General features: G+C 34.8%; 1 protein-coding gene across 1 annotated transcript; it reads right to left on the bottom strand.

The window, feature by feature from the left end:
- Positions 1-1,894: 1,894 nt before the first annotated feature.
- Faa (fumarylacetoacetate hydrolase) lies at positions 1,895-19,754 on the bottom strand. Its single transcript, XM_089252501.1, has 11 exons — positions 19,096-19,754; positions 17,687-17,797; positions 16,302-16,426; positions 13,565-13,614; positions 13,270-13,360; positions 5,692-5,789; positions 5,329-5,481; positions 4,974-5,180; positions 4,640-4,785; positions 3,135-3,252; positions 1,895-2,069 (listed from the first exon to the last, which is right to left on the bottom strand). Exons 1-11 carry the CDS (start codon positions 19,174-19,176, stop codon positions 1,993-1,995), a joined length of 1,257 nt encoding a protein of 418 aa, XP_089108627.1. The 5' UTR covers positions 19,177-19,754; the 3' UTR covers positions 1,895-1,992.
- Positions 19,755-20,693: the final 939 nt, after the last annotated feature.

Raw genomic sequence — 20,693 nt, 5'->3', positions numbered from 1 at the left:
TGTATTATTTTGTTTCTTAACTCTTTCTCATTTGTTTTTGTTTCACTTACTTTTTCATGTGTTCTTACTATTATATCAATTTCTGATGTATGACTTGGGATATATTGGGCACTTATTATTCTGGGTTTTGCCACCCTTATGAAAAAGGCATAATATATCTTAATAAAAATATATTTAATGGTTGTTTTCTGTGGTACTAAACTTCAAGACGTGAATGACAGCTGGTCTCCCACTTGAAAAAGTCTCCCCACAGAGAACATACCTACAAAGATACAGGTATACAAATCATTACACTCAACTCATAGTTTGAAAATTAGGTGGCAGCACTAAAAGTTCATGCATAACACTAGATACACTCATATTGTTAGGTATGCATATGCATTTCTAGCACACCTCATTCAGTAGTAAATTGCCCATGGCAATAGACAGGAATTGTGCTCAGTTTGAATGAAAGCAAATCTACTTGTGTCAAGCAATTTAACCCCTTGTCTGTGGGTTCTGGCTTTTGTTAGCAAAATATAGTGCAAACTCAATTATCCACTACCGTATGTTAACTGATGTCAGTTTACTTTGCGATAACTTTTTATTTATTGATGAGAAAATAGTCACCTATGTCTAAAATGCTCTTGTCTATGACAATTGAGATATTAATGAAGGCAAAGAAACTTCTTATAGAAACTTCTTTAGTGCAAATAAGCAAGGATATACTGGAATCACTCTGACCCACACAAACTGGTAAACAGGTTACATGGAGATATAACTGCTTCAAAAGTTTATACATTTGATAATTACATAGATAACTAGAACCATTGTCATTCTTTGACTGTCCACCATTTCTCTTAGGATGGGATTACACTATATATTTTTATAAAACATGAGAAATGAAACAATAAGCACATCAGTTACATTCAAGCAAAAGTAACCAATCAGTTTATATTTGGTTGTTTTTTTTTCAGTTTCCTAACCTAAGTCAAAACCACTGACATATGTTACTTAGTTTTTAGATAAAAATAAATCTCTGGCATGTCTTTAATCCTTTAAGCCAGGGGTTCTCTCACACTGTATGCAGCCAACCTTTGTCAGAAGCGTCTTGGAGCAGCAACTGATAAAGGCTTTCCAAAGAAATTCTTTGTTAAACTGCTCTGGGGAGGCACAGATAAGCATTGATTAGGGTAAAGGGTACCACGGGTCAAAACATTTTGAGAACTCTTGCTTTAAGCAGTTTTTAAAATTTCCCTGATCAGCATTATAACAGCATAGTGAAAATCAATAAACCTTCTAGAAATTGCCACCTGTTTCCTCTCTCCTGTTATCTAACTTTGAACAAAAGCTGACTCCACCCATTGACAGTTGATTGACGGGAGGGGAGGAAAAAATATGTTATCAGGTAAAGCTCTCTGTAATGAGCTAGCTGGGCTCAAGATTGCTGAAGGGTTTTAAGATGAGATATTTCAGGATTGCTGTTTGCTCATGTAAAATTAACCTTTTATCTACCAACTGTACTGTAAATTACCAGGCTTTGTTATGTACCAACTATAAAAAAAACTATATTTGTTTTATTTTCTTATCTTCAATTAGAACTACAATGGTCTACCAAATAATTTACATAATTATTTTATTATCGTTATATTCATATTTTTATGTATATTACCATTTTCTTCTTATTCTACTTTTCATAATCTCGTAGATAAAGATCATTTGATCATTTCTGTCAGCCTTTTTTAATACTCACTGAGATGTTGGTGAGCTAACCCCCTCTGTGTGGGGCTCCCTGCTGTAGTAATATTTTTCTGTGGTCATGTTGCCGTTTCTGTTGTACCACTGTGTCAGTTGATAAAGGGTTAAATGTATTGAACACTGCATTTGAAAATTCAGCAAATGATTTGAGCCAATCTAAACAAACTTTTTTATTGCAATTGTATATAAAGTATGAAAAATAGTTCAGAATCATTCCATACACAAAAATAGAAATCTTTTCAAGTAAAAACCAATTCATAGCTCATATGCAGGCAGAATTTTTCCAGTGCAAGTTCCAAACCCGACTCGATAACCTGGACCATCACAATAGCCTAACAGAAAGCATAGATATATATATATTAGGGCATATAATAACAATATTAATCATTACAGTGTGTCAATTGTGATGTTTATATGGGAAGCCTTATTAGACAATATATGTACTTGGTTTGTGCAGTGTGTGTAACATAAGATACAGGAAAACCACCATACCTTATAAAGAATTTATCATTAGATATAAAATATATAAGTACTATGGAAAATGCACAGAGTAGTATCATTATATAGGCAATTATTATACAGGATATTGTTATATGTGAGTTTCACTGTATACAGTTGAAGCTCGATTTTACAAACCTCTAATTTACGAACTGCACAATTTTAGAAAGTAATCATCTGGTCCCAAACAATATATCATACCTTTAAACGTCTTTCCCTTTTGTGAACTATTTTTCATGTCCACATGGGTTCGTAAAAATGAGCGCCAACCATATAAAAACCCAGACAAGAAATGTTCTATCCTTATCTATTATATACAATGATACATAAATAACTGACTGATAAATAGCAGCATCTAGTTAGCACAATGTCCTGTACATCAGGGGCAGCTACAGGGTCATGTGGGAACATGGGGCCCCCATCTAGGAGAGGCACCAAATCCGGGATGAAGAAAGGAAATAGTTTACCGAAAAGTTTGCAAAAAAAACTTTGAACTTAAAAAAAACTTTAAAGTTTTGTCTTTAAAGCCCAAAGTATGAATGTTTCGAACAAAATAAAATATAAGATGTGTCAATATATTGAAAGTGGATCTGTATCTTCAGGTCTTTTCAGGGACACCAGAGCCAGGAGGACAGAGCTGACAGCTGTAGTCCTAGTTCTCTCCCGATTTTAATGATTTAGTCATGGAAAACAAGGGAATATGTTTAAATGATTCAGAGAATTACATTTTTCCCCTTAAAATTTGTGCCCCTTCCCTTTTTCAGCTTTTCACATTCCTATGACCACCATTAGCTATTTTCTGGCTACCAACTGTCTCAAAACTGTTCACTGCATAGGTTGCTACACAAAAGAAACTTTAAGGCTCAGAAAAATATATATAAAAAAAAAACAGGTCATACCAGTTATTATCACTTCATCCCCATCTTTAAGAAATGTCCTTTTCTCACCATTCATCAAAGTCAGAGGTTTAGTACCTTTCCAAGACAATTCTAATAAGGATCCATAAGAATCTGGAGACTAAATAAAGATGACAGAAAAAAAAACCATCAAAATTTAAATCAATATTCCAAATTTTAAACATTCCCTAATTGTATTAATAACAGAAGTTAGTTTTAATTCAGTGGCATCTAGATAATTTTTATTATGTCATGAATTTTAGGATGAATTTTTAAATCAAACATTTTAGATGCATTTTGCATGAGTTTAATATAAAAATATAATTAAAAGGTGAATGCTATAAAAACAGAATACATTAGAGTAATTTTGATGAATAAAATAAAAATTAAATATATCTGCAAATTATAATTTTCTTAAATTATATAATTCCTAAATCATTAGTTAAAATTATAATTAAAAACACATAATTCCTTTGCTGAGAGACAAAAATCACTTGTAAGGATGAAATTATGTAAAAACAATATTTCCCAAGGACCTAATTTACATTCAATTATAATTATGTGTGCTAGCTCACTTCAGACTTTGACTGAAGGAATCCCCCAGTATACATATTTACCACCAGCATAAAGAATTAAGGAAGAGTTGATCAACTTTGCCCTAGAATATTAAGACGACACCAACAAATAAGGCAAATACAAAAAGTCCTAATGCATTTCAACACCAATAGGTGTGGCCTTCAGAGGAAAAATATTTAACCACTAGTCACGCTGACTGAGTTTCCCACTTGAGGTGAATACCAAATCTTAATGCTCGGTTGCTCAGCGGAAAAAGTATGTCTGTTCACTTCAAACGTCATGGTCATAATGAAGCTGCGAGCCTGTGTGAGATACTAATGCAGTGCCCTGATTGGACGCTTGTGGAATAGTGCTAACAAATTGTTCTATTTGAATTTTCGTAGAATTCCCACTCAAAATGAATTTAAGCCATGGTGTTGCGATCGGGGTTGTAGATTTATTATCGTTAATGTAGTAGGGGGTGTAGATTTATTATTAACGATAATAAATCTACAACCCTGATCGCAACACCATGGCTTAAATTCATTTTGAGCGGGAATTCTACGAAAATTCAAATAGAACAATTTGTTAGCACTATTCCACAAGCGTCCAATCAGGGCACTGCATTAGTATCTCACACAGGCTCGCAGCTTCATTATGACCATGACGTTTGAAGTGAACAGACATACTTTTTCCGCTGAGCAACCGAGCATTAAGATTTGGTATTCACCTCAAGTGGGAAACTCAGTCAGCATGTGACTAGTGGTTAAATATTTTTCCTCTGAAGATGACACCCATTGGTGTTGAAATGCATTAGGACTTTTTGTATTTTCGTGTATTTGCCTTATTCGTTAGTGTCTGCTTAATAAAGAATTAAGAATCCATCTTCTTTCACAGCACTTGTGTAAACACAATATATTCAGGGAATATATTGAAGTTATGACAAAACATACCAATCCACTGATCGTTCCTGATGCCAATAAGTCACCACTGTTCATATTGCACCCTGTAATTGTATGATGAGCCAACTGTTGCTTCATAGACCAGTACATGTGCTTGAAGTTGGATCTAGTGACAACAGTTTCATTTTCTTTGGATGCTGAAACAGAAACAAAGAAAGGTAAAGCTACAAATAAAAACCACCTATCAACAAATCTACAGATAAACTATCTTATATATACATCTTTGGCGCATTCTCAAACCACAAATTTAAAAGTCACCAACTTGGCATATTATTTTGAACTTCTGTATCATAAAACTGAACTGAAATATTCAAATTTCACTCACATCGTATGGAAACTTCTAACTTGATGTCAAAATTGTATTGATCCTCATGCTGGAGGTATGAAAACGGCACTGGATCTTGAGAAGTTGATTCACATATAAAAGGTTTAAGAGCTTCCATTGTCACCACCCATGGACTGATCGTAGTTCCCATATTTTTCGCCAAAAAAGGACCAAGTGGAACATACTCCCACTTTTGTATGTCTCTTGCTAAATGGAAGGGGGGGGGGGACATTAAAATCTCAGCTGAGGATTTTTACTTATAAAAAATATTTATAATTTCCTTCACACCAACACCTGATACATGAAATTCTAACAATTTATGAAGTTTGAGTAAAACGTTTTATATATAATTTACCACTCCAATCATTCATCAATACCATCCCAAAAATGTGTTCATCTGCTTTTTTTACATCAATAGGTTCACCAAGTTTTGAGGGTGGTCCAATAAAATATGCCATTTCCAATTCAAAATCTAGAAGTTTACATGGGCCAAAAACTGGTGGCTGGGCTGAAATAAAATGTAAAAACTGAATTTTTTTTAATCATCTTGTCACATAACATTTGGAAAAGGAAATGAGTAAAACTTGTGGAAAACAATTTTATGAGACAAGGCTAAAAGTTGTGTAGGATGAAACATTCGGCTGAAATTGAATATTTTTTCAAATAGTAAGAAAAATGAAATAATTCAGTAAAACTTGGATGAAAGTTTTGAACCTACTGTCATCAGGCTTTGTTTGTCCATTAGGTCTTCGAATAGAGGTTCCAGAAACCACTAATGATGAAGCACGACCATGATAGGCCACTGGCAAATATTTCCTGAATGTGAGTCATATAAGATATAACATTTTATTCACACAACACCTTAATACAACAAAAAATGAAACGATATATATATATATATATATATATATATATATATATATATATATATATATATATATAAAAATTGAATTTTCTGCTGGATTGGATGTTATGCCGAAACTAATATTTGGAAAGAAAAGTGATTTGTCTCCTCCAGGAATCGAACCTGGGTCCCCTTGCATACCAGGTAGGCATGCTAACCAATACTCCAGAGACACACTTTTCAATACGTTATAACATGCATTAGTAGCGTGAAGCACGGAGAGGAGACATAGCAGCCTCCCTTAACTACAGTAATTTTCGCCCCAGTTGGGAAAAATAGCATATCTTGATATATATATATATATATATATATAATATATACAGGGTGATTCAGAAGAGATGGGAAAATATTTAACAGTACGCACCAATACAAACAATTGTCATCAAAGAATGCATGGTCTAACATGAAATGGCCAAACATTAAAACAGCATTCCTGTTAAAGTTTATTGGGAGAAAAAGAACACCATGCATGCAAATGCAACCTGGGGAAGAAGAAACCTTATGCAAATCAGCATCACAGTGAATAAAAGGTGTGGATGCCAGCCCTGTGAAGTTATTCCAGTGTAGACATGCATTTCATTTACAGAGCTGCAAATGGAAATACCACAGAGGCAGCACGAATGTATGGTGAGCGTTTTCCCCATAGGCGTGGTTGTCCAATCCATAACATTTGCACGCTTGCATCAGCAGCTGTGCAAAACGGGATCATTTCTTGCTTCCCGGTCTGATGCAGGTCGTACAAGGACTACCAGAACAGATGCATACAGTTTCTTCTTCTTCCTCAGTTTACATTTGCATGCATGGTTTTTCTCCCAACAAATTTCAACAGGAATGCCATTTGAACGTTAGCAAAGCGGCTGTTTGCATTTCATGTTAGACCATGCATTCTTTAATGACAATTGTTTGTATTGGTGTGTACTATCACCACCTTACAGTTTCTCTATCTTTTCTGAATCACCCTGTATATCAATGATAATACAGTCAAATCCCATTTTAACGAATACAGTTATAGCAAAAATCTTGTTTTAACGAACACTTTTCCAATCCCCCAAATAAGTTCACATAGGAACAATGCTAGGTAATCTGGAATTCCTTTATAACAAAATTTCGTTTTAACAAAGTGATTCCTCCGGTCTCTTGACGTTCGTTATAACAGGATTCTACTGTATACAGGGCGCCCATAATTAAAAGACCCTATTTTAAAGTAGCCTACAGGCAAAACCAGTCATCAGAAAATTGTGAAATTTTGTGGAGGATTTCATTGAAGTGATGGGAATTTGTTTTGGGGGAAAAAATATTAGTTGCACGTGTTGCCATCAGAGGGTGTTTTGTGAAGAAATGACACATTTAGGCAAAAATCTACAATTTTAACAATTGTTATTCCAATTGTATTTTCAATGGAAATTTTTATATTGAAACGCAATATTTGAGATTTTTCACAGAGGGTTTTTGGCGCGGCAGTCTAAACTGTCAAAAACTGCCATGTAATTAAAATTCTGTCAAATCTGCTTTATAGTCCATGCAAACTAAGATAAAAATACCTTTACCCCCAGCAAAATTGTAACAGAAGCTTTGTAAATTGCTTTTTAATCAGCAATCATTACTGAACAACCTATCCAAAATTAGAAAAGAGGAGTATTCCAAAAAACGGATTTCAAAACCCTGTGTACACATGTAAGATTGGGGATGCCAAGACAACTTTTTTCCCCTGGTAAGGAAAAGAAAAGAAAAAGATTTCCATGGTTTCCTGCCCCTTTCCCATAATCCTTTGAGATTTTTTCCTATTGCCAAGTGAAAGAAGTCGGATATGTCATTTCCCATTGTAAAAGGAGCTAGAATTGGGGACAGTGATGTGTCATGTTAGGTTGTATTTTTCAATACTCTTGTGACTATTTCTGATATTTTGTGTATTTATAGTATTATAATAAATAATTTCCTGTATAAAAATCGATAGTACCAATATTTATGCAATATGTGAAAAAAAAGCCATAGCAATTTAGTTGCAACTGCTGGAATAAGTGCTCATGTTTCGAGAAAACATTTACTGATAAAAAGAGCATTGAAATTACAAAATCGAGGGCTAGCTGAGAAGAAATACCAAGAAAAAGTATTTGCTTGATTGAGGGCCCAATTTCCAGTGCAACTCATCATTTATTTTGCGAAAAATTTATAAATTTTTCTTCTAAACATAATCCTAAATTAAAACATGTGAAAGAACAGCACAGTATGTTGAAGCTATAATGGAATGCTGCGAATGTCTATGCGATGAATGGTCATTTAAGGTAAGCACCTAGTTAGCATATTACACAGGTGATCTTGCTGCTGCAGATTGCGTCTATCATCAATCATGTAATGCAAATTTTCATAGTGGGTTACAAGGCTGTTTTCTACGCCAGTTTGTTTGGTTTACAATTTGGCTATGCAGGAATATGAAGGTTTTTATGCAAAGCAGGAAACAGCACAAAGAAATGGAATCCATATCCCCATTTCAGTCTGACTCTACTCTATGCAATATTGTTGCAGGCATAACAGCTGAAGATGAAGTTAATGTTAATGAGTTGCACTTATTTGGTACAAACATCATCTCAAAAATGATAGGGAAGAATGTATTTTTATTCTGCTAAAAAGTGGAAAATCTTTGATTTGTTGCAGGTATATGTGGTAAAGATGATTCATATACAAGTAGATCAAGCGCAATGATGACTGTTGCCACTTGTTGTGGAAGGAATCTTGCGGATGTCATGCATTATGAGATTTATACGTACCCTGTAGCATTATGTGAATCACAAAATATGATGAGGAAAGCAGACAAATTTCAGTTAGCACAAGCAATAGTCAAATATACAATATGCACAATGAAGAATAAGACAAAATGGAAAAAATAGAAAGGTATGTTTTGGATGGAGGATCTCTCTTATATATCGTTCCATGGTGTAACAATGACATATGAAAACATTGCAATGTCTTACGTTGATTTAATTCTTAAAAAATGTAGAAAACCTATCATTGTTACTAGCTACGTTGGGTTCCCCAGCAATCAAATCATTTTGACTTGTAGACGATGCTACACAAAGATCAGTAGAGATATTAGTTTCAATACGAGATTCCTCAAAAGACTGGTTATTTTTGAAGATGATGATTATAAGGAAGAAAATTCATCTTTACCTTCACGGGAACTCAAATCCTGGTCTCTCGTTTGCTGGATGAGTGGTCTACCAATTAAGCTATGGAAAAAGAATATTTCTCTCTTGGAGCGGATTTGGAGAATATTTCTCCCTTGGAGCGGATTTGAAGAATATTTCTCTCCTTGGCAGCAATCAAGTAATAGCTCGTGAATGACATGAACAGAGCCTTTCAACATATATATACGCTCAAAGGGAGAAATATTCTATCTGTTTCCATAGCTTAATTGATAGAGCATTCGTCCAGCAAACGAGACCGGGATTCAAACCCTGTGTGGGCAGAGATGAATTTTCTTCATTTTAATCATCATCTCAAAAAATAGTCAGTCTTTCGAGGAATCTTGTATTAACAAGTGGAGAAGACATTTTTTCTACATATATATATTAGTTTCAGCCTGTGCATGCAGTTTGCCAAAAAAAGCAAAAAAAAAAAAAAATCAGTTCCTGGCGAATGAAAGCAAACACTAATTTCCCTCATAGGTTAATTGCTGAAGAAACAAAAATGTACTGTTCACAATGCAAACAGGAATGCCAATGTGGATTGGCATTGGCAGCAATGCCTTTGGCCGCAGTAGCCCAGGTCGATAAGATACTCGCCTAAAGTACCAAAGGATGTTTAGAGGTGTTGTGAGTTTGATACCCGGTTCGTCCTTGTCAGAAAACTTTCCTGACACAGGGGTACAACAGAAACGGCGACGTGACCACAGAAAAAATTGCTATCGCAGGGAGTCCCCCATCGAGGGGTTAGTGCACCAACCACTCGATGAGTATGAAAAACAAGCCTGTCGTTCGGAATCGGCTATAAATTGTAGGTCCCGGTTTAATTAGCCCTCATGTGCAGAAAATGACTGTGGTGCGACAAAAATGATCAAATGAACCAATGTGGGCATTATTCATGCTGCAGCATAGGCGGAGATAGACTTGGAAGTCTGGGGGGAGGCACGGTCATTATTGCTGGGAGAGCAAGATGATGATGTCAATTCCCATATACATTAAATCAGCCGACTCCACTCTCGCCCCCCCCCTCCACCAGTATCTCTGTCCATGTGCTGCAGTCTCATCTTCAGAAGATGTGCATACCACTGTAACAGAGGAAGACATAGATTTGCTGATTCGCCACTGTGGTGGTCGAGTGGTTATAGTGACGGACTCGCGATGCAAGGATCCGGGTTCGAACCCCACAGTGGTGGTCGGCTGAAGTTGGTTTTCTGTGGTTCCCAACTTCAAGGTGCAAATGCGAGCCGATCTCCCCGTTAAAAAAATCTCGCCACAGAGAGCAACAGTCCTACAACGATAAATCATTCAATCATAACACTTCACTCATAGTTAGAAAAACTGGTGGCAGATGGCAGCACTACACATAACAAGCATTACAGAGAAACAAAAAAACTTCACGTCAGGTTTCACTACACGTACACGCACATTCCCGCATGTACCGATTCGTTGGGGGTTCCGCGGGGGGGGGGGGGTGTGGGCTGGGTGCATGTGTGGTGTAGCAGTAGTAGGTAGGGCTCGGGGATCCATGATGTTCTTAAGTCAGCCATCTCGTTGGGCAATCTGCCTGTTGTGGCGTTGTATTTGTATTGTATTGATTCTGCCTATTTGACACGCAAAGGATAATGGGTTCAAGCTGTACTATCGCAGAGATATAAGATAAGGATCAACTTCCAATTCAGTGTATGATATCCTCTATATGCAATCTATATTAGGTCCTGAAAACTGCAACTTGCTTCTGTTTCTGCATGCCAGCTTTCACCAGCTGTGATACCACATCCAGAATTTTTTTGATTGGGAAATCCTCAGCATTTATTTGCCAAACAGATGAATGAGACAGGGCTCTGTTCAGTTGCAAAAATATTTTGTTTTGATTCATGACTATATTCTAATATCGCTGTTGCTGGGAGAAAAGCAATGCTTCCTATATGTTTTTTATACTGTTTTATGACAGCAGGGGGGGGGGGGGGGTCCACTGGAAATCTACAGACAAACTACATCATCAAATGTTGGTAGGGAAGGTAACCACAGCAAAACCATTTGTTAACCTGAACTGATTCTTGACCCCTTCACCAATTCTTTCACAAAATATCATAGCTATCAAACTTAACAAATAAATAACTGGAAAGCTACTGAAGAAAGAATTAAACCAGAAGAATGGGGTTTGGTATGTAAAAAATAACTTGTACTACCCAATACTCTGCCTCTTACCACCAGCTCCAGATTAGCTACTCAATATGATTCAATGTTCCTGTAAGACAAACTGTGCCACTTTATGATTTGGATGCAAGCATAATGGACTCATGGGCAGAGATACAGAGGCAATGCTCCCACCACTGGCGTCAACAGTGGAGCCAATATCTGTTGGCTCCGCTGTTGACATATATTCATATTAATTATATATTGACATAATTATTATGCCTCCAACTTTTCAAGTCAATCTCTGCCTATGAATGGACTACTCTGTTCAACAGCTTGTGGGGTGTGCCAAATCAATGGATGTAAAAACTAAAACCCTCACTTACAACTATGAATTTGATGAAATGATTAAAGGTTTTTTTGCTTCACTGAAACATTTCCATAATTATCTGCATTTTTTTCTCTCCACTTTTTTTTTTGTTCAGTCATCTTCCTCAATTCCCTTTTTTTTGGAATTTTTTTTTCTCATATTGCTGTGTTTGATAATAAACCATTTGACTTAGAAAAAAAATTTACAGTAATTTAAAATAATAGGCTTTCATGTACTGTTTGACGATAGTTGAATTTTAAGTTATGAAAATAAAACAGTATATTTATATAAAAAGTGTACATCCAGTTGTCTTTGCCTTAAATCGAGAAAACCACTCTAACATTTTGCAGTCTGTATTTAGAAATGTTCTCATTGTCAAGTCCTGGCTGATTTTGGATATGTTGTTTAGTAATTATTACTGATTATAAAACAATTTAAAAAGCTTCTGTTGCAATTTTGCCAAAGTTCAATTGCAGACTCAAATTGCCTGGACTATTACATAATCTGTGGATTGCCGGTTAAAAAAAATTTGAATTTCTCAGAGTGACTTACAGAAATATGTATTATCTATAGTTTCTTCCCCTCTGAGAATGGAATGAAAATGACCATTTTAAAGTAGTTCACAAAAGTTTATTTTTTCATAGATAAAAGATGGGATTGTATAGATGCAAATAGAGTAATCTACATTTTTACTGAAAAAAAAAATGAAAAAAAGTTAAACATATTGCCTTCTATTTCTCAAGATTTTATTATTGGTAATAACCAGAGGCAGATTTAATGGTGGGCGCACTGGGAACCTCAAAAACCCAAGTTTTACACTTTTTTCTAATTCAAGGGGTCCAATATTTTCTTTTGCACCCAGGGATTCAACCAACTTTAATCCGCCACTGGCGATAACTGTAACAATCAAAAATTTACATATGGATTATACATTACCGTGGGTTATGGACAGGCAATTAGGGTGGGTACAAAATGCAGCAAATCTTGATTATCTAACACTAATTCATCGGAAACTCTTGGCTAACTGACCAGTTTCCTTAACGCTAATTTGCCTCTGACTTTTCTTTCTTTTTCTAAATTTGCCTTTGAATTATTGCATAATCTAACAGTAGCTGCAGGGAACAACACCCCAATTCCATTCTTCCTTAGTCTGAAATTCTGCAAAACCAGTATGAAAAACTTATAAAGAGGAATGGGGAGGGGAGGAAAAGAACAGATTTTGGTTAGTTTAAGAATCTAATATTGTTTAACAGCAGGATAATTTTCATGCCATGTAAGACAGAACACATTATTCTAACTATGGCAGAAAGAAATAATCAACTGCTGGTGTGTCAATTGTGATACGAAAAGGAACTCTGAAAAAATATTTGTTGAGCTAGATAGCAGGAAACTTTAAATTTCTATACAATGATGGAACCAGCTGATGACATGGACTTGAATATTGTATTATACAAATGATTTGCGCAAAAAAGATGCAAAATAATATAACTTCTCTAGACAAACTATCGAATAAATTTGGTTTTTAAAAATTCTGAATTTTATTCTTAGAAGAAAGCTTGTTGGATCTGATGATTTCACCACTTTAGAATTTTTTTTCTCAGCAATTCACCTCAACACAAAAAAAGCGTGCTAATTAATAATAAATAGCTATTACTCATCATGCTATGTAGGCCTGATACTTTTAACAGAAGATTTAAAACTCCTCACCAATTAGGCATCAATGCATTATCTTTTCCACGAAACATTGTTCCAACATTGGTAGCATGCTCCAATGATGAATAAAAGTCTGTATAATCACCTGAAATAAAACAAAAACAATAATTTAAACATTTACAAAAAAGGGGGAGAATTGATTTTCCTCCACATGAAAATGAAGGCTTTGACATGATAATATTGTGTTTGAAAACACTGAGCAACATTGGTTAATAAATTTTAACACTTGAACTTCACGCTTAAACACAATAAAATATTTGAATGAAAAAAAGAAAAATTTCAATATTACCTATTTTTGCCGGTAAATGCATTTGTGCTTCATCTTGATCAATGAATGCTCTAAATTTATTCATAAAAACAGTTGTAGTAAATATTCAGTATATCACATCAAATTTAAAAAAATTAATAATTAATTAAAAAGCCAAAAACACTTTTTTTTCCATTTATTTATTCACACTAATCTCAACCAGTGACACTCCAATAATAGAGCTGACAAAAACAGAGAATACACGAAAATAGAATATAATCACTGAAATAACATACAAGTCTGAAATAAATTGGCCTGACTTCAGAGGTGACTTATTGTACAGTTGAACTCAGTTGATATGAGTATTTCTGAAATCATATTTGATTATGGGAAATCAAATACAAAGTTTAATTAACATGAAAAAATCTTTTACTTCATATGAATGCATTTTTTTGCATAATTACAAACATGCTAAAACAATAATTCAAAACCAGTGAAATTTTTAAAAAGCTTTCTTTTGTTAGTATACATGCATCATAATATTTTCCCTCCCTCAAGTTGGTATGAAGAATGATTACAAAGGGAGCCCCTGGGCTTAACTCATTAATGCCCAGAGTCCTCATTTGAGAATAGTGTGAATTTCGCTTTGTAAAATATTTAGCCTTTAAGCTAAATCTTGAAAATTTCAGTGCTTGTAGATGACAAGCCTACACAGGGATTTACATTAAAAAAAAGAGTTGGGTAGTCATTTCTGGTTTAGGAATGAGCTCTTCAATTTGGTGTATTTTTGTGTCACGTGGATGCTTTTGTTCTTTTCTCTATTTTGTATCATCGATATAATACCATGCAAGAAATTATTTTTAATTGGATATTTACAGTACAGTTCAATGTAAGGTACACTGAGGTAAGTGGAACCACACGATTTGCAAAATTCAATTAGTTCTGAGAACTGTCTCTTGCAGAATTTTTTGTATATTTACTCATTTTTCAGTAAAAATGTAATTAGTACAACAGCTGCTCATACGAGGTCGCAAGGTTACATATAGGAAAGTGTTAGGTTTGTGGTCATATCGCTACCTGCTATGTCCTTTACATTTTAACCATTTCTGAAAGTGAGAGTATTCCTAATATTGATTTTTTGGTGTAAATCTCTTCCTTCCTTATTATTTTATCTGTCATTTGAATATAATTATGATATCTCTTAAAGATAAAGTATGAATTGAGAGGTTTACACTTTCCCAGCGCTGAGGAAAGTGGAACCCAATGTATTTAACAAACCCTGTACATATTTCCATTGGTTTATCAACTGTGGTATGAATGTGAAGAAAGAGAAAAGCTCTTGAGTCACAGCATTAGCTGCTTCTATGGACGTAAAAGATGGGTGTCTCGAAATAGAGGAAGAATGAAACTTCATAGAAATAATGCCAAAAAACATTTCAGAATCACAGGTTGGTGACTGGGTTCTCTTCAAATTCACCAATAAAAGTCAGTGAAGATGTTCATTGGGCAATTAACTGAAGTTGAGACTTGTCTGGAAGCAAAATTGGGAAAAAGTCATGTCCTTCTTGCTGGAAATGCAATGTAGCATATACGTATTTTATTTTACTGCTGGTATGACTTCATGGAGTTTTCCATATCAGGTGATCCAGGAATTTGCGTTTTGCCTGCTATTTGCCTTTATCATAAATTTTATCCTTTTTTATTGCACAGCAAAAAACCCCTTTTAATGATCACCCTTCTTTTACAGCCAAATAAAAATTTCCCAGTAAAAAAAAGTTTATTTAAATAATGTATTTCAAATCCTTGTATCACGGTCACAGACACCATTTTCATCCTTCATTCCACTGGGCTGTAACCCCAGGACAGACACCCAAAATTGCAATTTTGGTTTAAATTATGCTCACTAGATGGCAGCAAAAGTTTTAATATATTTGATCAAATTTTTTATACTGTATTTGGCTACTTTTAAATGAAATTTCCGCTTGTAGTTAGTTAATGTTTGGCAACTGATGACTGTTTTGAATCTGAAATCACGTGTTGCTGGTTGTGCCCGTATTCTTACATTATTCCATGCAATTTAATATAGCCATCTCTATAATTGTCACCCTCTATCACTTTGAGAAAAAATTGAGAAATGTCTGGAATATAGTGAAAAACTTAAAATTGAAGTTCATGCTCTTGCAAATGAATTCAATGCATTGATTAAATACTATAAACACAAATCACGGAAGGTCACTAGATTCAGAGTCTCGCAGTTAAAATACATTTGGAAGTAGAATACTCAGCAAAACCCACCAAAAATCTATTGATCAGTTTTTCTAAAAGATGTAAATTCAGTATGTGAACTTTGTATAATATTTCTTTTTCAATTTTAATTACGTATCTATGTGATAATTGTGTATTTTCATGACTTTAAACGCATCTCATGTTGTTAGAATTTCATTCATATTCAAATAAAGAATCATTTCTGTTATTGTTAATACTGTGTAATGCAATTTAAACAGGAACCCCTGTTTAAATTGCTGATATGATCACCCTTTGACAGACAATTTTCTTTATCCCATGAGTATCCGCAAAAGAGGGGTTTTACTGTAGTAGACAAAAGTTATAAGTGTGAATTTTTTTTTTCTTAATGCATAAAATTTCATAACAATTGTATTTGTTGTGAAAAACACTAAATCATTGAGTGAATTGAAAGCATTTTCTTAAAATAAAATACTTTGCGATAGATAAAGTTATATGCAGCATATTCAATAATAGCATAAGTTGAAAACATTACCTGGCTCGTAGAGAGGCATCATGGAGCAATGGGTTTTCATTAGCATTGCAGAGAAGCCTTTTAACTGTCTCACGAGATTCATGCCAAGAATCCTTTCCGAGAGCCATAAATTCGTTTAAAAATGGCTGAAAAATAAATTCTAAGAAATTATATTATACTGGTACAAAGAGTAAAATAATATACGTTTGTGACAAGGACAAACTGAGAAACGACGCTTACTTCTCCACTCATATCACTTTTTCCCAATTTTTACAATAGATGGTGGGTGCTACTATAGTGACAAAAGGAGATAATCCTCAAGAACTTTACACTACTTTTACTATTTTCTCTATACTTCCGAATGGAAGAGGTAACACTCTCCTCCCACAAGGGTGTCTTAGCAGCATGAAAGGCCCTGGGCAAAGTGATTTTTCTGGGGTCCCTCTAATTGGCCAGAAATACTCGCTGCCCAATTTACATCCTCGCTGTCAAAAATTTGACCAGATATCATTTTCACGAGGCCCTTTCTGCACTGAAAGCATCCCCTTCAGGGCCCTGCACTAAGATGACACTGTCATTCCTCCCTACTTCAGTATATGATATTAGCTGCCGGTGCATAATCTGTGGTATTCTCAAAAATATGCTGCACTTTTCTTTTTCCAGCTCTGATTTTTAGGCTGTCTTTTATATCCCATGCTGGGTCTTGGTTAGAATAGGATCTACCCTGTTTGAAGGTAACTCGGTTCTTGAATTCTGGGAATTTTGACGATGAGTGGTCAAAGTGTGTGAACATGCGTGAAAAAATACACACACACGCGTGTACACATGCATCAATGAAAAGATATATGCTTCAGACTTCAGAGTGAAAAAAAAATTCCCAGAAAAAAAAGAAAAGTTATTCCAGAAACCTGAAAAGCAGGACAAAAGGGTGAATTTTCTAAAATGTAAGGGTGCTTGAAATACCATCAAAAAGGAGGATGTCCGGTAACCCTAGGTACACTACTCTATTATTCAGAATCCAAGTCATTCCACCCAAAGGGGTGACTTGGGTACGACTTTGCATTCATTTTTCTTCATTATATTAAGTTACAAAAACAATTATCTTTGTGCAAACAAATAACTAAAAACGTTTTCTTTCTAGTGGTACAACTATTAATAAAAAATGTTAATTCAAAAGGAAGGTAACACAAAAAGATGTCAAAATATGTCTGTACCTAAATCTTTTCAGTTTTTACAGTACTATTTCCACCCTCCTCTTACTCTCAATTTTTTTTTTGTATTAGGCCTACATATACGTATGTTTCACTTTGCAATGCTGACCGTAACATTATGTAGGTCTATGGTTCTTTGTAATACATACTATGTTAGCACATAGAAGAGACAAAAAAAATAAAACTCCTTCATACCTGTGAGAACACATGCTGTTTGCCTTTCATTAAAGGCCCATTGAAAAGGTGCTTTACAACTGACAAATCAAGAATTTTGTCTCCAATAGCTACACCAGGACGTGGATTTCGCTAAATATCAAGAATAATAGGATTAGAATAAAGCTGAATAATTAACTAAACATTTCAAGGTAAAAAACATAAACAAAGGTTTTTAACAGCTGGCTGATGTGAAAATATATTTTGGAAAGAGAAAATTTAACTGCCCCTGTGGGGAATCAAACCCACATCCTTTCACTTTCCAGGTGAACACCTAAACCACTACACTACAGAGGCAACGAATATCTCAATCTTTCCTTGGAGCTTGTGTGCACTGAATGGGACCGTACATAGGTGGTAGGACATAATTCAGGCTAAAGCTCATAATTGCTGACAATGCTACCAGATGGCGACTTATCTGAGGATGATGTCACTCTCCACTATCCATACAAAGGATTTTAACTTTTGTAAAAAACCTCTGTATGGTCTTTGTCCGAGAGTGACATCATCCTCAGATAAAAAACATACAGTCAAACCTCAGAAATAAGGAACATTCCTATTTGAGGGGCAGATATCTTGATTTGTGTCCCTTTGAATAGAAACTAATTTATCACTCAATAAGGGACACCTCTATTTAAGGGATGAAAAGTCTGGTTCCATGGGTATCTCTTGTTAAGGTATAAAATGTCATTTTGGAAGAAAATACATCATCTATTTTTTTTATGAAAGATATGACACTCAGAACTGACATTACACCAACTTTAGTTTTGTGTTTTTTGAAGAACGCTGTTTCTGAAATTTTACTTCAGTTTGAAACATGATTTCTAAAATCTATTGCTTGCATCATTACAAAATTTTAATATGATATTTTGCCATATATTGTTAAGGATATGAACCAAAATCTAAGATCTATCACATATATTTGTCTAATTATAGTGTTAATTTCAAAAAACTCACATGTACACCAACAGATTTTGATGTAACTTATGAGCATACTATACAATCCTTTAAACTTTGGTTCATAAGCTGCATTATCATTAGATGAATGTACTGTGAAAATAAAACATTTTATAGAACTGTTGCAATCATATTTGGAATATTACATGAATTCTGCTTGAAATTTGACATAAAAATGACTTTTTGATAGGAAATGTCATAAGTCGTCTAAAATTTATTATTGTTTTCATCCTTTTGGGACACTTTCTATCAAAAAATGTTAATAAAGTTCACTCCCCAATGCCATTTCATAGAAAAGTGCTAAGTAGTACCTTAAGAGGTTACACTGTATTTTCATGTGCAATATTAAAACCATGTTATCAACATATTGTACAATTTAAAAAACATTTCAAGTTAAGTGCATTTACTTTTCCTCTCCATTGTAAAAGACTTACATTTTGAGCTGTACTGAAAATTCCATAGGGTAAATTTTCAAGAGAAAAATGACTTTCAGGTGGGATTTCTATTATGGACATTTTTAACTCTCGAGATTCTGGAAGGATGTATGAAATATACGTTGCCGAAATGAAATGTCGGCGAGAAATCAAGCGTGTTCTTATCTAACGATTTATTGCAATGAGGTCAACTTTGATCTTTCTTGCTGATAACTTTCTACAGATAAAAAAAATTCCAAGGAAAAGTAATCTTCATACTCAAGTGCATGACAATCTTGAAACAAAAAAATAAAATAATAATTCTCAACGAGATTTAATTATGATTATTTTTGTCCCCTTCGTTCCCGCGCTCTTTCCTCTAGCTTTTTCAAGGGTGTGATTCTTTTTGAATAATTACTAAATAATTAAATAAATAAATGATGTTTTTATACATCGGGCCCATTGAAAGGCACATTGTTGTACCAGTGGATTTGAAATGTAAATAAATGAAGAGTTTTTGGATTGGCTGAATTTCGTCACGTGGGGATTTCTCTGTTTCTGCAACACGTGTCTGTCTTGTTTATATATACCATATCGATTTCGATAAAATATTTCATTTTTTGTAGCAAATCTGAAAAAATTAATAATAAGGGATTTTTTTTTTTGTTTCGCTTGCTTGTACGATGATGTTTTTCAAGAGTGTTTTGCTTCAAACAGTGAAGACATTTTTTTCCTTTCTAGATTGGTTTCCAAAAAAAAAAATTATAATTTAAAATTTTTTAAGTTGCAAAATTTTCTTTAAATTTCAGTTTTTCCAAATATTACCTTGATTATTGTTGTGACCACACGTCCTGTACTTTCCTTGAAATTTCCGTATTTTAACGTAATTTTGGCCATCCCTTTTCTGTAAAAATGTCCCGTTTTTTCATGTACAAACGAACCCCGTTTGAATATTTGTTCAAAATTTTGTTAGATAAGACCCTTCTGCAAATAAAGATCTTGAGAGAGAAACAACACCTATGGAGGAAAGAAAAAAAAAATTGTACATGCCCCCACCCACCTCAAGGTTGGGGTGGACACCTGCGGCCCGTATCGATTCCCAATATTTTTTGTTTTCACCGTGTAAATTCACTATACAGAGGGACCCCAAAAAGATAGCAGCCTAGGAGCTCTGCTCCAGAATGTGGGAAGAGGGGGGGGGGCATGACATGAACGAACTCCAGAGAACTCTGTGCCACTGGACTTATCCCATTGCCTCCTCCTTTTAACCAGGTCATGGCCCGCCGCTCTGTCTCAATGAAGAGATATAAGGAGGTGGTCGAAGACCAGCATGCTGGAATACATGCGTGTATGTGTTGTGAACTTAACGTGGAGTTTGTTTCTATGTAATGCTTGTTATAGTGCTGCCATCAATTTTTCAAACTACGGGAAGTGTAATGATTTAATAAGACTTTTTAACTGGGAGATCGGCTCGTTTCACGTCTCGAAGTGGGAAAACACAGGAAACCAACTTCATCCAACCACCATTGTGGTGACGGTGGGGTTCGAACCCGAGTCCTTGAGATGAGAGTCCGTCACTATGACCACTTAAATACCACAGCAGCAATGTATGATCCCGT

Source organism: Pholcus phalangioides, unplaced genomic scaffold (assembly GCF_987345545.1).
Source record: "Pholcus phalangioides strain wild (caught in Gottingen) unplaced genomic scaffold, Ppha-v1.0 ptg000029l_1, whole genome shotgun sequence".
NCBI lineage: Eukaryota > Metazoa > Arthropoda > Arachnida > Araneae > Pholcidae > Pholcus > Pholcus phalangioides.
The sequence above is the reverse complement of the archived record's forward strand: the minus strand, read 5'-3'. Positions and strand labels throughout refer to the sequence as shown.

What these genes read in the sequence shown, in the direction of transcription:
- Faa (XM_089252501.1), bottom strand. Translation starts at nt 19,176, where the DNA reads ATGTCCATAATAGAAATCCCACCTGAAAGTCATTTTTCTCTTGAAAAT. An exon ending in GCATTTACCGGCAAAAATAG is followed by an intron (nt 13,361 to 13,564) that starts GTAATATTGAAA and finishes GTTTTATTTCAG; the next exon opens with GTGATTATACAGACTTTTAT. An exon ending in GTTAGAAGTTTCCATACGAT is followed by an intron (nt 4,786 to 4,973) that starts GTGAGTGAAATT and finishes TTTCTGTTTCAG; the next exon opens with CATCCAAAGAAAATGAAACT.